The following is a 15847-nucleotide window of genomic DNA, read 5'->3' on the forward strand; positions in this document are numbered from 1 at the left end:
ACATACCTACACGCGCCACCATCACCAGGTGGCATGCGTCTGTGCAGGTGTAACATTCCCTATGGCCGACCACAATAATTAAAACGATCTTACACCGATCGTTTGATCACCTGTGTCACCGATTCGAGCACAAAACGGTAGAACGAAAACGAATGTTTGCAGCGAAGTTTATGCCCACTGCATGTATGTATATACATATGCACCATGTATGTGTGTATGAATATACATAGTGTGCATCGGCGCGTTCGGTTTACACATACAAATCAATGAAAGTACGAGCATTTATAAAAGCAGTAGCACATTTTGACGGACACTCAGATTGTTAAGACGCGAATTGTTGTTAAGATCGTAGCAAATTACGGGCAGCGCGTTGCTTTGATACGCTTTAGTCCAATTAATTACCTTTTTAAGTCAATTGTGTGTAGTTTTTTGGCGCGTGTCATTTGAGAAAATATAAGGGAAAACTATAGAAAAATAAATAAAATATATTTATGGTACATGTAACGTTGCATTTGTATAAACATACATACGTATATGTGGAAAGTATACTTATACTGTGATTTTTATGCAACAAGTGGATAAATGCTAAATTTTTGTTTAAATTAGCTAAATTAAGCACCGTCGTGAAAGCCATCAAAACAAGTGAACACAGTGGGATACCCAGAATTGTTCGACTATTTACTACGAAATATACATACAAACAAGTGCACATCGGCGTTTATATGTGTCTGCAGATTATATAGTTGAAGGGTACGAAATTAACAGGAAAAACAAATAAACAGATAAAAGCGCAATAATGTTGGCCAGCGAAAGTTTACCTACACATTACAATGAGTCTATATTTAAAAAGCATTTGAAGAACATTGAAGAACTGGCAGGCGTTGCAACTGCGACTGCAGCTAAAACGGAAGGGAACTCGAGTGCAGCAGTAACAACGGCGCCTGGCAGTCCTAGTACTTGTATTGCTGTTAGTAAGAGCAGTACTGGTGCCTGTGAAGACAGCAAAGTGGCAGCCATGAAGACAAATCTCAACAACGGTACAACATTAGCGATCACAAAACCAACAAATGGAGTGAATGGCATTGATGATAGCAATAAGATCAACAAAATGACAACACTTCCATCGCCAAATTTCGTACCTGGTCATCCTGAGGCGAAATTCGAAAACTTCCTACGTAGTTGTGTTGATGAAATTATAAAATCGGCAGTGTTTCAGGGCACAAATCGTGCCACTAAAGTGGTGGAATGGCATGCACCGAGTGAGTTGCAGCAATTGTTCGATTTTAGTTTGAAAGCGGAACCGGAAACGAATGCAAAATTATTCGATTTATTGAAAGCAACTATTCAGTATTCGGTTAAGACAGGCCATCCGTATTTTATAAATCAACTCTATTCGGGTGTAGATATTTACGCCTTAATCGGCCAATGGGTGACAGATGCATTGAATCCCAGTGTATACACATACGAGGTGGCACCCGTTTTCACGCTCATGGAGGAAACGGTGCTGGCTGAAATGCGTCGCATTGTTGGTTTTCCTAATGATGGGTATGGAGATGGTATCTTCTGCCCAGGTGGCTCCATTGCGAATGGTTATGGAATTAGTTGTGCGCGTTATAAATATGCTCCCGAAACTAAGGTAAGGAAAAATGCTATATCGACTTATTTATTTATTACAAAATACATACATATGTGTGTACTATATACGCCTATCTAAATATTCCCATATGAGTGTTGTTTAAATTTGAAATGCATTTGATTATTTAGTGATACATTTTTTGTTATTACGGTGTTATAAAATAGTGACGAATTTAAAAAAAAATCAAAACTTCCCTTATAGTATACGGCTAATAGTGTGAACACAGTAAAATAAAAAGAAAATGGTGTACGCCGAATATGGTGTACGCTACCTTAATTCTTAAATATACCAAAATATGTTCCGTGGAATTCAATACACTTCAACATACGCTTGAATTAATTTTTAGTTAGATTTAGTGTAAAGTAAAATGAGCGATTTAAATAAAGAATAGATAGCTGGTTTGATCCCTGGCATTACTAGCCATTAAAATATTTAAGCAAAATAATGGATGTTTTACCCTAACCAGCTATTTCATCTTTATGTGGCGGTTGAGAAAACCAAAATATTTAAAGCGCACTTTAACTTTAGGAATGGTTTGTTCACTGGGTTAGTAAAGCTCACTTTATTGGCTAGATGAGAAATGGTATCAAATATTGGAAATGTGTTTAACTGTGTCTATTACCTGCGTGAGAGTTAGGGGTAGTCAGAGGTCCGCAGAAATGATGATTTTCAATCATGTTTTTTTGCTAGTTAATTGCTTTATTTTACAAAAAATAAAAACATAGCATTAATATAATAGGACTATGAATAAGTTCGTGCGGTTTTTTTTCGAAATTTGAAACTTTATTGACGTAAAATGGTTACAAATTTAATATTCAAAATATTGTCCATCGCTTACTACTACTTTTTCCCATCTTTCTGGCAATTCACGGATTCCCTTTGTGAAAAATTCGGTCGGTTTTACCGCAATCCACGAATCGATCCATTTTTTGACTTCATCGTAATTACGGAAGTGCTGGTCAGCCAGGCCATGTTGCATCGATCGGAAGAGATAGTAATCGGATGGCGCAAGGTCTGGACTATACGGCGGGTGGGGTAGGACATCCCATTTGAGCGTTTCTAAGTATGTTTTGACCACTTGTGCAACATGTGGCCGAGCATTGTCATGTTGCAAAATAACTTTGTCGTGTCTATCGGCGTATTGCGGCCGTTTTTCTCGCAGTGCTCGGCTCAAACGCATCAATTGTCGTCGGTAGACATCCCCCGTAATCGTTTCATTCGGTTTCAGTAGCTCATAATACACAACACCCAGCTGGTCCCACCAGATACACAGCATAACCTTCAGGCCATGAATATTCTGCGCCGACGTCGATGTTGAAGCATGGCCAGGGTATCCATACGTTGCCCGACGTTTTGGATTGTCGTAATGGACCCACTTTTCATCGCCAGTCACAATTCGATGCAAAAAACCCTTTCTTTTGTGCCGTTGAAGCAGTTGTTCGCATGCCATAAAACGGCGTTCAACGTCTCTTGGCTTCAATTCATACGGCACCCAATGGCCTACCTTTCGGATCATTCCCATGGCTTTTAAACGTTTGGAAATGGTTGATTGATCAACTCCCAAAGTTTTTGCAACCTCTTCTTGCGTTTGAGCCGGATCTTGATCGAGCAATTCCTCCAATTCGGTATCCATGAACTTTGGCGGCGCACCCTCGCGTTCTTCGTCTTCCAAGCCAAAATCACCACTTTTAAAGCGTGCAAACCACTTCTGGCACGTTCGCCCAGATAGAGCATGCTCACCATAAACTTCCACCAAGATACGATGACTTTCGGCTGCTTTTTTCTTCATATTAAAATAATGAAGAAGAATTCCCCGCAAAAACACATTATTTGGCACGAAATTCGACATTTTCAAGTGTGGTAAAAATATTGTTGTTTACGCTTCAAATAAAAAACTTATACTGACGTTTGTGCCTTACGACAGTAGCTCTCCAATGAATGTTTGGAAATGTGGATCGATGGAATAATAATCAAGTTACGCCATCTGTTGTAAAACCGCACGAACTTATTCATAGTTATTAGCATATTTCGACTTGACTTTAGCAAAATTTCAAAAAAAAAAAAAATATTCATAATTGTAAAAGTTATCGCTGCATGTGTTTGTTCTGGTAACGTATACTGCCGTGGGAAAATATATGAAGAAATATTGTGAGCTATCTCAAAGTGCATTGAACAGGTAGCAGCAGTGAGAAAAAAAAAACAAACAAACAGGAAAATCTATAAGGAACTATTTTTTATATTTAATTAATTTTCGAGGTTCATGTATTATATAGATATATACGTAGAAAATTTGAGATAGATTGGATAAATATAAATAGTAATAAAAGTGCTTCCTACGTACTTTTTTCTAATACCAAATGAATAAATATGACATACAGTTGAAACTATAAATTATTTTCACAAATGCCATGCATCTTTGGCTTTCGTGTTTCATCTCGACGTCACTCTCTACTGTGTTCGAAGATAGTAATATTAAAGGGAGCGAAATAGCGAGCAGAGATAGCTTTAAAATTCAAATCAGCGAACCAGGAAACTCTAAAGAGCTAGGTTTTGTGATCTAATGAGAAAGATGCATTCAAAAAGTGATCAATTAACTAAACGCAAAGTTTGACAGCAAAAGGATGAACGTACTTTTATAAGTAAAAGTATACATATGATAAAGTTTTTACGGTAAATAAGAGGTGACAATGATTTCTTACCTTCCCTGTTCAAATGTACCACCTTGATCAAAAAGTTCCCGGAATATATTGAGAAAATTTAAAAAGAAGGTTTTTTCCTCAAAAGCGATAATATCGCCTCCAAAGCCCACCCCCCACTTGTGCCAGCGTTTGATGCAGCTCTCGAATCCTTTCTGGAATTCTATTTTTAGTATACCCATCTCAGAGCCGTCTTCGATTTATCCATTACTTGCTTTCGGCTGTTAAAACGCCAAAGTGACTCGATCAAACAGAAAATAATTGCAATGAGCTATATCGGGTGAGTTCGATGGCTGTTGGATGGTAATTGTTTCGTTTTTGGTCTAAAATTCACGGATAATGATGGTACCATGCGACGACACAAATCCGTTTCTCTTTTGGCGAATTGGTTTACGTAATAGCCCAAATAATAAATAGTCTTTATTAACTGTGTGGTCTTCTAGCGTAAATTCGTAGCGTACAATGCCTTTGTAATCCAAAACAAAAAAGGGTAAACATCACATTCTTTTTTGACTGAAAATGACGTGGTTTTTTTGTCTTGGTTCATTCGGAGCTTTTCACTCACTTGCCTGATGTCTGAATTGCGTGTCATACTCGTAAACTCACGCCCCAAATATATATATATATTTAAATGTCAATATTTATTCAAACAAATTTCTGCTATGAACAGATTCTCATGAAAATTATTAAGGTTTTATTAAAATCAATATATCAACTCTGGGATCAAAGATTCATACACAATTATTATACTATACTTTTACATATACCAGCTGGTGCCCGTCTCTTCGCTTGCATATAAAATTAAACACTTTACGGATTTAACACTTATAAATCACTTAACAACATTAAGAATTTGTACTAAATTTAAAGTATACCTTTAAAAAGTTTCCCATTAGTCAGCAACAATAAACACACTTATACACATCATCTGATTGGCGTTGGATGATTAACGCACCGAAAGTATGTGAGTGTGCGTATTGCTGAAGGAGTGTATAACTGCGTTTAAATTGCATAAACATGAGAGAGAGAGAAATGAAAAATCAAGATTGTGGTATGAGGTACGTCAAGGACTAGAAAATGTGTCTTTTTGCAGGAATCGATCGAATCGTCGGGTTGCAATTCATTATCACGCGTGCGTAAAATTCCACATAAGAAATTTGAATTCAGGTCATTTAAATGATATCTTATTCCATACCTAATGGCATACACAAAACATTATAAAATAAAAACAGGTTTCGTTAATTTTTCACCCCAAATTTCGTTTTAAACTATTTCGGCCCGACCTTGTTGGAAAACCCTATACAATATTTTATATACAATTTTTGGTCGCAACTCAACTCAAATTGGCGCCAATAATGCATTTGGACTCATTTAATTATGATTCAGAAATTAATTATTAAAATTGGAAAGCAGCACTTTCAATTTCTTGCTTAAAAATTATGAAGAAGTTTAAAATGAAATGCTGGCAAAAATATTCTTGGTTACATATCTATATTTCGGTTATGCCCGAAATCATGCGCTCCTCTACTTTTGTGTCTAACTAGTCTTATAAATATTTTTTCACTTTTTAATTCGTTAATATGTATTTTTGCATATGCTTAGAAAGATTTCTCTTGTGGGTGATTTCTCGTGCACGTGTAAATTTACATACGTTACTTCAAACCTATGTTTATTGAAGGCAGCAATCATTCACACAGTTGCATAGTTAATGCATGCATGTGTATTATTTATACATACATACAAATACAACAATTATGTAATTAATTGCATGAACAAAATAATGCTGCCAAGTCAAGGCTATTCTCATTAATGGTTCAAGAGCAAAATTGGAATGGATTAGTATACGTACATATATGAGTTTAGGTGTTTATAGTACATGATTGTTTCAGAGAAAATTGAGTACAATCAATGAAAACCTCAATGCGAATATCTACATATGTATGTACATACATATATTTGACTATGCATGTTAGTGCATGTTATTGCAAAATATACTTTCGTATGTATCATATATTTATACATTCTATATATGTATGTATGAATGTAAATACTTGCAATATCTTAAAAGTATTAATGTGCACAATTGAAGAATTTTTGTGAATGAGACTCTTCAGGTTGAATGTTGCTGAGCAAGAGTTGGACTTGCAGCTAATCATTTGGATGTAATGTGAAGGGCAAAAGCAAATATTCTTAAAATCTCAAGAGAAAAGTACTGTAAAAAAAAGTGATGGTCGAAAATTTGAAGAAGTTTAACTAAAGTATAAAAGCTATGTTCAAAATATTGGTAATTCCCAACAAGCTTTAAACTCCTTAATAAATAGTAGAATACTTATCTTCTTTAACCACATGTTATTTAAACATTCAAACTTATTTCTATTCAAAAAAGATTAAGATACTCAGTATTATATCTCCGAGTTGAAAATAAAATTTAAACGAGGTGTATTTTCGTCTCGGCAAGTATTTTAACAAATAAAGTTGTCACAACTGGATACCGGAAAGTCCATAAGTGAAAGTTGAAAGTCAATGCATCAGCAGATATTGATATTTTGATGTGAATTCTGAGGTGGTGGTATCATTAGGCCGTTTTTTCAAGAGTTCCAAATTTTTCAAGAGCCACAGTTACCGACATTTGTGGGGCGAACTTAGTGACGTCTTTTGGTCCCCTTTGCCTGAAATTTAATTCTGTTTTGTTTTATTTAAACATTCCCGGTATTTTCTGATCATAGGGTAGGATACCTCACTTCAACCTACCTCCAACTTTTTGGCGGCTCAACCTTTTTGTAGTCTTAACTGCATTCAACTATGTACTGTATTTACTCTACTTCCGAGAGCCTTCCACTCAGACTCAATAAATAAAATTGGCACTAGCTCAACCTTTTTGACGACCGATCTGAAAGTCTTGACTACATTCAACTATATACTTATACATATCTACTGTGTTTGCGGAGCCTTCCATTAAAACTCAATAAATAAAATTGGAAATTCATTCTAAAGCTTAAATTTACTGTTCTTAAATCAAAAAATCCGAAAAGGTCCTCCCAAGCTAATATGGACTTATAATTGAATCAGCCCAGCTCCTTACCGTATATGAGCCCAGTTTTGATACAATTTTATTTTCAAATTAAGTATTATTAAATAATTCAAACTATTTTAATCTATCAAATATATATTTAACAATAATAAAATGCAAACAAAAAATTGTCTATGATTTTCGAAATAACCTCATTTTTGTGCAAGTGGGTGAAAAAACTGAATTGAAGTGCGAGTGATTCATTTTGAAAAAAAAAATAATAATAATAATAACAGAGTAAAACGTTCATACTTTATGAAAAAACAAAAATATTTTCATGGAATCGACATACTCATCTTTCTCGATGGATAATAATTTTTCCGCTTTTCAACTGTTTTTACACTTTACAACTAGTTTTTATTAAATGGTTCCGTAAAAAAAAAACACCAAACTATAAAACATTTTTGATTAATTTTCTTTTAATATGTCTTATTGAAAATTAAATAAAGCTATTTCCATAGTGAAATATTATTTTTTTAACGCTTTATTAATTCATTCATTAAAGGTTTAAATAAAGCAAATACTGTTGGAGTTACTTTTCAACTGGGGCAGATTCAACAGAATGATCACGATTTTTATGCTTGAAAACAGCAAAACGCAATTCCTTTTTAATAAAAATTAAATAATAAATGCAGAGGCTAAAACAACAGGCAATACTATTTCATTTCATAAATAATTAACGAACGAGTTGTAGCGCTGCTATGCTGCGGAGTTCAATAAATGAAAAAGACGGCAGGGCGTATGAGTTATAATTCATGTCAAGTTTAATTAAATATTTTGGCAAATTTTGTGACTGTGAAATTTTTTATAATAATTGCATAAATTAAAAAAAAAATAATTCGCATAAACTACATATTTTTCTAGTGGTACTTATTCCTTGATTTTAAGGAAATCAATAACAAATTGAGTATTCCAAAAGTTCTAACTACATTCTAAATTTTTTTGAATCTAAAATAATATGGGCACGGTACCAATGGCTTGTTGCGAGATTACCATTCGGTAGTACACAGGTTCAAATTTCCTTGCATGGAACACAAAATGATAGGAAAATTAATAATTAAAATTCAACGATACCTTTGAATTATTTGAATATTGCTATGGCTGGAACAACTCCACATCTGAGCGCTATAAGTCCGCACAGGGTTTAGTATTTGCTTGTACAAAATTATCTTTTTTCGGGTAAATAGTGGTGATTGCTTACGTATAAGCATAGGTGGGCACACTGCATTATAAATTTACTGCATTACAAATAGCAGTAATCAGTAAAATTTTACTGATAATGAAGTTTGATTTGCATTACCAGTAAACTTTTATTGATTACTGAAAAAAATTTCCAGTAAAAATATTTTTTACTGATTACTGAAAAAAATTTGCAGTAAAAATATTTTTTTACTGATTACTGAAAAAAATTGCAGTAAAAATATTTTTTTACTGATTACTGAAAAAAATTTCAGTAAAAATATTTTTTTACTGATTACTGAAAAAATTGCAGTAAAAATATTTTTTTACTGATTACTGAAAAAATTGCAGTCAGTAAAAATATTTTTTTACTGATTACTGAAAAAATTGCAGTAAAATTACTGATAATATAATTTGATTTGCATTATCAGTATAATATTTACTGTTTATGGCCGCTATTTCTGTCCCTGACATTAAGTTGCGATTTGTGAAAGCTCTTTTAGAAACAGCTAAATCGCAAACAGAAGAGGAAGTTAAAAAAATGTCCAACACTTGTGTGGTCAAGTATGGAAAAGTAGCCTGTGCCAAAACTCGTATTCTACCTCAACCACCTCAAAAAACATTGTTTGACTTCGGGGATGAAAGTAATGGTAAACTTTTTACTTAAATAGATATTAGCATACAATATGGTTCCACTAACTCGGAAAATTATCTTCAAGAAACGCTCTTATCCCTGGCCGAACGAGAAGAAACAACAAGTTGCCTAAATAAATATCAGGCTATTAAAAACGTATTTTTAAAATATAATACTCCATTACCGTCATCTCCACCTGTAGAACGGTTGTTTTCATTCGCTGGAATTGTAAATCGGTCCAGAAGGCAAATACTCAGCGATGCAAATTTTGAAATGTTTGCGTTAAGAAAGGCTAATAGCTAATAGCAAATCAAATTATATTAACAGTATTTTTACTACATTTTTTCAGTAATCAGTAAAAAAGTATTTTTACTGGAATTTTTTTCAGTAATCAGTAAAAAAATATTTTTACTGAAATTTTTTTCAGTAATCAGTAAAAAAGTATTTTTACTGCAATTTTTTTCAGTAATCAGTAAAAAAATATTTTTACTGCAATTTTTTTCAGTAATCAGTAAAAAAATATTTTTACTGCAAACTTTTTTCAGTAATCAGTAAAAGTTTACTGGTAATGAAAATTAAATTGCAATATCAGTAAAATATTATATTTACTGCATTTTTACTGTTACTGCAAAGTGCCCACCTATGCGTATAAGCCAATACATATTTCTATATTTGTTATACTTCGTTATATTTTTTAAATTCAAGCTCCTCTTTTTTCTTTACGTATTCTCTCCATATGAGCTTAGCATCCAATGCCATGTCTAAGTATTTTGCTGTATTTGTGGCCTATTTATGTACGAGTATTTATATAGGAAGGTATTGCATTTGGTTGTATGTAAAGTTTACATGTACAGACTTTGTTTCATTAAGTGGAATATGCCAATTGCTTGTCCAATAGTAAATGTTGTTTATGGCAATTTGCAATTGCAAGGTCGATTTGTTTGCAGTCTTGCTTACTTAAAGTATTGCTGTCACGTAGTTTTGATTGCATGGCAGGTGAGATGTAAACAGTAAATACAGGAGAGCGCAAGCACACTTCCTTGAGGAACTCCAGCCTTTATTTCTTCTAGGCCTTTATTCAACACATTTTTTGAGTAATTAATTTAATTTTAATTTTATTTAAACGTCCATACGAAATTAAATGGTGGTGTAATTCATTTTAAGTTTATTTATTAGCCTGCACGAAATTTTTAAAATTTCTATATTATAAATAACTCAAATAAATAAATTTTTTCGCTGAAATCGCCTACGTACTGTACCTTGAAGCTTTCCTATATGCCTTTTCAAACTGCTTAATATAATTAAAATAATTATTCTAACATACATATGACTCTATTTCATATCTTCTCGTTACAGAAATCTGGATTATATGGTGGCAAGCAATTGATTATTTTCACATCCGAGGATGCACACTATTCCGTGGAAAAGTTGGCTATGTTCATGGGATTCGGCAGCGAAAATGTCTGCAAAATTACGACAAGTAAATTGGGTAAAATGGATATTAATGATCTTGAGGCGAAAATTCAGCGATACATAAGTGAAGGTGCGCAACCACTCATGGTTTCGGCAACGGCCGGGACAACCGTATTGGGTGCATTTGATGATCTGAATAGTTTAGCCGATATTTGTAAGAAATACGACATGTGGTTCCACGTTGACGCAGCGTGGGGTGGTGGAGCGCTTGTTTCAAGGAAATATCGTCATTTATTGAATGGAATTGAACGGTAATTACAAAATACAAGTAGTGTTTGTCTCAATGGAAATATTTTTTCGTAATATGAAAGCTAAGTACTCTCGTATACATAAAAATATAATATTTTTCGCAAACCCTCCTTCAACATAGAGTGAAAAAAAATTTATACAAACACACGTAAAGTGATTATATAAGATAGATTACAGGCTACCATATATATATATATATGTGTACTTATATAATTGGCGCGTTCACCCTTTATTGGGTGCTTGGCCGAGTTGCTCCTGCTATTTGTTGTGTGCGTCTTGATTTTGCTCCACAAATGGAGGGAGGATTAGTCAGCGTAAATGCTTACAGAAATGCCTGTCTCGCACGCCGCTTACCGAACAGATTCTCTTGAGGTTTCGCTATAAGTTCCCAATAATTTTTTTCTGTTGTAGATGTTGTAGATTACTGTGATTTCTCAAAACGCAATTTTTTCAAAATTCAAAATAGCGGATGTAAAATTCAAAGGTTGACCTAAGGTTGTCAAACTGAATACTGACTTCGTCGGCGTCTACCATATTGAAGTTTGAAAAAATAGCGCTCTGAGAGATTTGTAATCAGCGAGTAGTCAATTTTATGCGATTAGCTCAATGTCCAAAATTAAATAATTCGATTGTAATAACTGAACCTTAAAGGGCAAACCCCATTTAATTGAAATTTGTATACATATATTTTGGAACTTTTATATATGAATATAAAGAATGTAAGCTAAAGTTGGTTGAGAAAAGTAAGGGTAATACTATCCAAAAACAAAATATAGATCAAAAACGTGCCCAATATTCCAGAAATTCAACTTGATATTACTGAAACAACGACCGGTTTTCTTGCTTGGGGGGATATCAGCATTACCTTAGAGGAAAATCCAACTCTCATTCACCTTTTCATTTAAAAGAGGGAAAAGTATGAATTTCTAAAAGTCCATTACTCGCCCTTCTTTTTATTCCCAATATAAACATCTTCGATCATATTACAATATATTTAATGATTCGCGACCAAAGTCGGTGCGCTCTTTGCCCGAATCTCTCAAATAATGATGAAATCCTTCAAAAATGAAAATTTTCTTTTTTGTTGTTTTCTTGCTTTGCCATTAAAAATATTACTATTATAGTCAAACCATTTAAATATATAAAGATTCATTTTAATAATTAAGCCCAATCATAGTCCATATTTTATTGATCATAATCTTTGTGCTTAATTAGAGAATATATAATTGCTCAGGTTGAAATGAAAAATTGCGTAATCTTGCCGTTACTTAGTTATAGGTAGGGTGTATGAGAAAACTAAGAGAAAAGTGTCAAAATAATGAAGATTTTTAAACAAAAACGAATGTTACATTAGTTTCATGTAAGCCGGGAAGATAATACAAAACATAAAGAAAGAAAGTTTATTTGTAAAATTACATCGTTTTACAGCAGTACAAATTCACTGAGAGTTAAGAAGCGGCATCGCGATATGCGCCACCTTCTGTATTTTCTCAACCGCTGTTTATTTCGGGCAAAGTCAGAGAGATGGTACAACTGGCGCGTTCGAGGTTATATTTAGTTAATATAGTTGGCATTCCTTTGAATCGAGGAAGTCGAGTGATTTTCCTTTTCCATCACAAAAACGCACCAGCTCACGCCTCAACAGTCAAAAATTAATGGAAATAGGGTTTCAATTCGTTTCACTTCCCCCATTTTCTCTAGACTTGGCTCCCTTGGACTACTATTTGTTCCCCAATTTGAAGAAATGGCGGGAAAAATATTATATTTTATTCAAACGAGGAGGTGGTTGCAGAAACAAATGGCTATTTTTCAGATTTTGACAAATCCTATTATTCGCAAGGGATCAACGAACTCGAACAGCGTTGGACGAAGTGTATAAGTCTAAAAGGAGACTATGTCGAAAATTAAAAAAAAAAGGTTTACCCCAAAAATTAAGTAATTTTATTTTGCACGAACATTTCAAACGACTCCCGTAACGTATATACCCGTTATCTTACAAAGAGATTCCAATAAAGAGACTCAATAAAACTTGAAATTGAAAGTTTGGGGTCAAGTTGTATTAAATAAGGTGGGATTGACAACTCAGAAAGCTCTCTTTTAGAGACTATAATGTCAAAAAGTATGGACAAATGAACTAAAATAGGCAAACAACTTTTCAGTGTGACTTTATAGTATGTTTGTCATGAGATCACAATCAAAAAAATCGAAAATATAAAGCTTATTATGATTTAAGCCATTCACAAAAATATTTCGGAAAAATATTATTTAGCATCGTTATGCTGAGCTGAGTTTTTAGAAAAAAATATTTTTAATAACTTGTTTTATCTAAAAAAAAAAATCGTCTTTTGGATGTATTTGCATAAAGGTCCAGCTCAGGTAAATATTAATACTTTTTCGAAATATTTTATTTGAAGTTTTAAAATATAATACATTTTATAACTTCGGCGGGAAAACCGGAAACATTTTTTTTTTTTTTGCCTAGACACCCTAATGTAGTTATGAGGCGTTTGACAGTGGCCACTTAAAGTGGCACCGCTGCTAGCGCAAAATCGCACACGCTCTGTATTCGTCCTGCAATATAGTCAGAAAATAGCCCTTTAAGTGATCACTCCAATTTTTGTGTGTGATCATGCTTCCCCTTTATTTTAAGTTGTCCTACTCTCACTGCCGGAAGAGCGGTACATACGCTCAAGTCAGCCGATTGCCATCTTAGGCTTATTGAAAAAACTGGTACTAGAAGCTGTATTGTGAGGTGGAAAACAACAGACTTTTTTATTAATTATAAACTTTTTTATTAATTTTTTTTTCATAGAATTCTTATGTTACTTTTTATTTGACACTTTTTCAGTTCGGATTCTGTAACTTGGAATCCCCACAAGCTCTTGACTGCTTCACAGCAATGCTCAACTTTTCTGACCCGTCACAAGGATGTTCTCAGCAGTTGTCATTCCACAAATGCAACATATCTATTCCAAAAGGATAAATTCTATGACACATCATACGACACCGGTGACAAACATATACAATGCGGCAGACGTGCCGATGTCTATAAATTTTGGTTCATGTGGAAAGCCAAAGGTACGAATGGCCTAGAGGAGCACGTAAATCAAGCTTTCAAAATGTCAGAGTATATCACTGAGTTGATTAAAGAGAGACCCGGATTTGAATTGGTATTAGAAAAACCCGAATGTACGAATGTTAGCTTTTGGTATATACCACCCAGTTTACGGAATTTGAAGCGTGACGAGTTGTTTAATGCCAAATTGAATGCGGTCGCACCAAAGATCAAAGAAGGTATGATCAAGAAAGGATCCATGATGATCACCTATCAACCGATTCGGCAACTACCAAATTTCTTCAGATTAGTTTTGCAAAGTTCAAGTCTTACGGAAGAGGATATGAAATATTTTCTGGATGAAATAGAAACTCTAGGATGTAATTTATAAGTCATATTTGTGGATTAAGTATAAATATTTGTTAAAATCTGCAACTACAGCAACAAAAAAACTATTATGTGTCTGTAACTGTTTACAAACTCAATGTTATTACCTAAATTTATATGAAATTATGTACGAGTATTCACAGGAGCATGAAGCACAATACATTATCTGTGTATATTTAAAATTGTTTTATTTACTTTTGGGATTGATGCTTATATGAGTAATAGGATCGTTTGAAAGAATGGTGTCGGTAAGGCCCCGATCGCCATCGTCTAACTCATCTAATGGTAGCCACAGAAAGCGTGCTGTTTCGACAGGTTTGGCCCAGAGGGATTGGGGTGTTAGATGGGTGGGCGCTCTTAAATGTGAATAGGTGGCTAGTAACATGCTGGGTACCTTCTCATGCCGGACATATATTGAGTATGTCGGGGTTGACCTAACAATATATACACCGTAATTTAGCCAAAGTTACGCGGGTCTCACGAAGCGACAGCTGAAGCTCTTCGCCTGCAATGGGGGGGTGAATGGGCTCCGATCACGGCATTCGGGGGTCGGGAGTATAGGATGGTTATAGAGATCAACTGCATTTACAAATAATTAAAATTTATCAGGAAAATTAAGCACCAGTTTGTCACTCTTACAGTGAATTATGTCGAATGACGAATCTACTTATATATAGACTCGGTTTGGTCATAATTCACTAAATAATAAATGCAAGAAGCTTTTTACTATCAATACCTCTTCAGTGGTATTTAAAACACGAATCTTATGATTGTTGACGATTTAGTGATGGTGAAAAAAAATGTTTGTTGCCGCTAAGCCGTTAGTGATAATGAAGACCTTTAGTAATAATTAAAATTTTTTATTTAAATATATCTGCCTTGCGAAATATAGGTTCTTCAATAAAGCAGAGCGGAAGCCAACTTGTTTTTTTGACTAATGTGAAGTGGCTGAGTTAGTACCTTGATAGTGCAAAAAGCTCCGTTTTAAAGAATTTAGGGGTAATAGAGGGAGATCAGATTGGACGTACTTTTTTTGCAGGTAACGCGTGACTACTGTCAATCTAAATACATAATTTTTTTCAGTATTCATTGACAATGGTAGTCACACACCAACCCATTCGGCTATGGCGGCTGCTTTTTCAATTACTGCGTATAAAGTTTTTATATCTCACACCTCCTTTTGGTGCATTGCCTCAAAAATGCCTGTAAACAGTGCTTTTTGTACCGTTACAGTTAATCAGCGACGTCAAGTTGATCTAAAAATATGCAAATGAACAATGCTACATTTTTTTTTCGCTGTAAAACAGTTTAGTTGTTATGGCATAGAAGAAAAATAGGAACAAAACAATAATTTAACCACTCTTGACTATTTTCTGCTTGCAGTTTTAAATGCGCATTTTTGTTTTTTATAAATCTAAATTTCAAACTTTATACAAAAATTAGAAAAATTATACTGACGTTCAGATAT

At 34.0% G+C, this 15847-nt stretch overlaps 1 protein-coding gene across 1 annotated transcript; it reads left to right on the forward strand.

Moving 5' to 3' along the window:
• The first annotated feature begins 308 nt into the window (after nucleotides 1-308).
• LOC128863823 (cysteine sulfinic acid decarboxylase) lies at nucleotides 309-14555 on the forward strand. The gene is made up of 3 exons (XM_054103190.1): nucleotides 309-1636; nucleotides 10572-10939; nucleotides 13786-14555. Exons 1-3 carry the CDS (start codon nucleotides 797-799, stop codon nucleotides 14381-14383), a joined length of 1806 nt encoding a protein of 601 aa, XP_053959165.1. The 5' UTR covers nucleotides 309-796; the 3' UTR covers nucleotides 14384-14555.
• The last annotated feature ends 1292 nt before the right edge of the window (nucleotides 14556-15847 follow it).

The sequence above is a fragment of the Anastrepha ludens genome, chromosome 5 (genome assembly GCF_028408465.1).
Source record: "Anastrepha ludens isolate Willacy chromosome 5, idAnaLude1.1, whole genome shotgun sequence".
In the NCBI taxonomy this organism is placed as follows: Eukaryota; Metazoa; Arthropoda; class Insecta; order Diptera; family Tephritidae; genus Anastrepha; species Anastrepha ludens.

What these genes read in the sequence shown, in the direction of transcription:
- LOC128863823 (XM_054103190.1), top strand. Translation starts at nt 797, where the DNA reads ATGTTGGCCAGCGAAAGTTTACCTACACATTACAATGAGTCTATATTT. An exon ending in AATATGCTCCCGAAACTAAG is followed by an intron (nt 1,637 to 10,571) that starts GTAAGGAAAAAT and finishes TTCTCGTTACAG; the next exon opens with AAATCTGGATTATATGGTGG. An exon ending in TTATTGAATGGAATTGAACG is followed by an intron (nt 10,940 to 13,785) that starts GTAATTACAAAA and finishes ACACTTTTTCAG; the next exon opens with TTCGGATTCTGTAACTTGGA.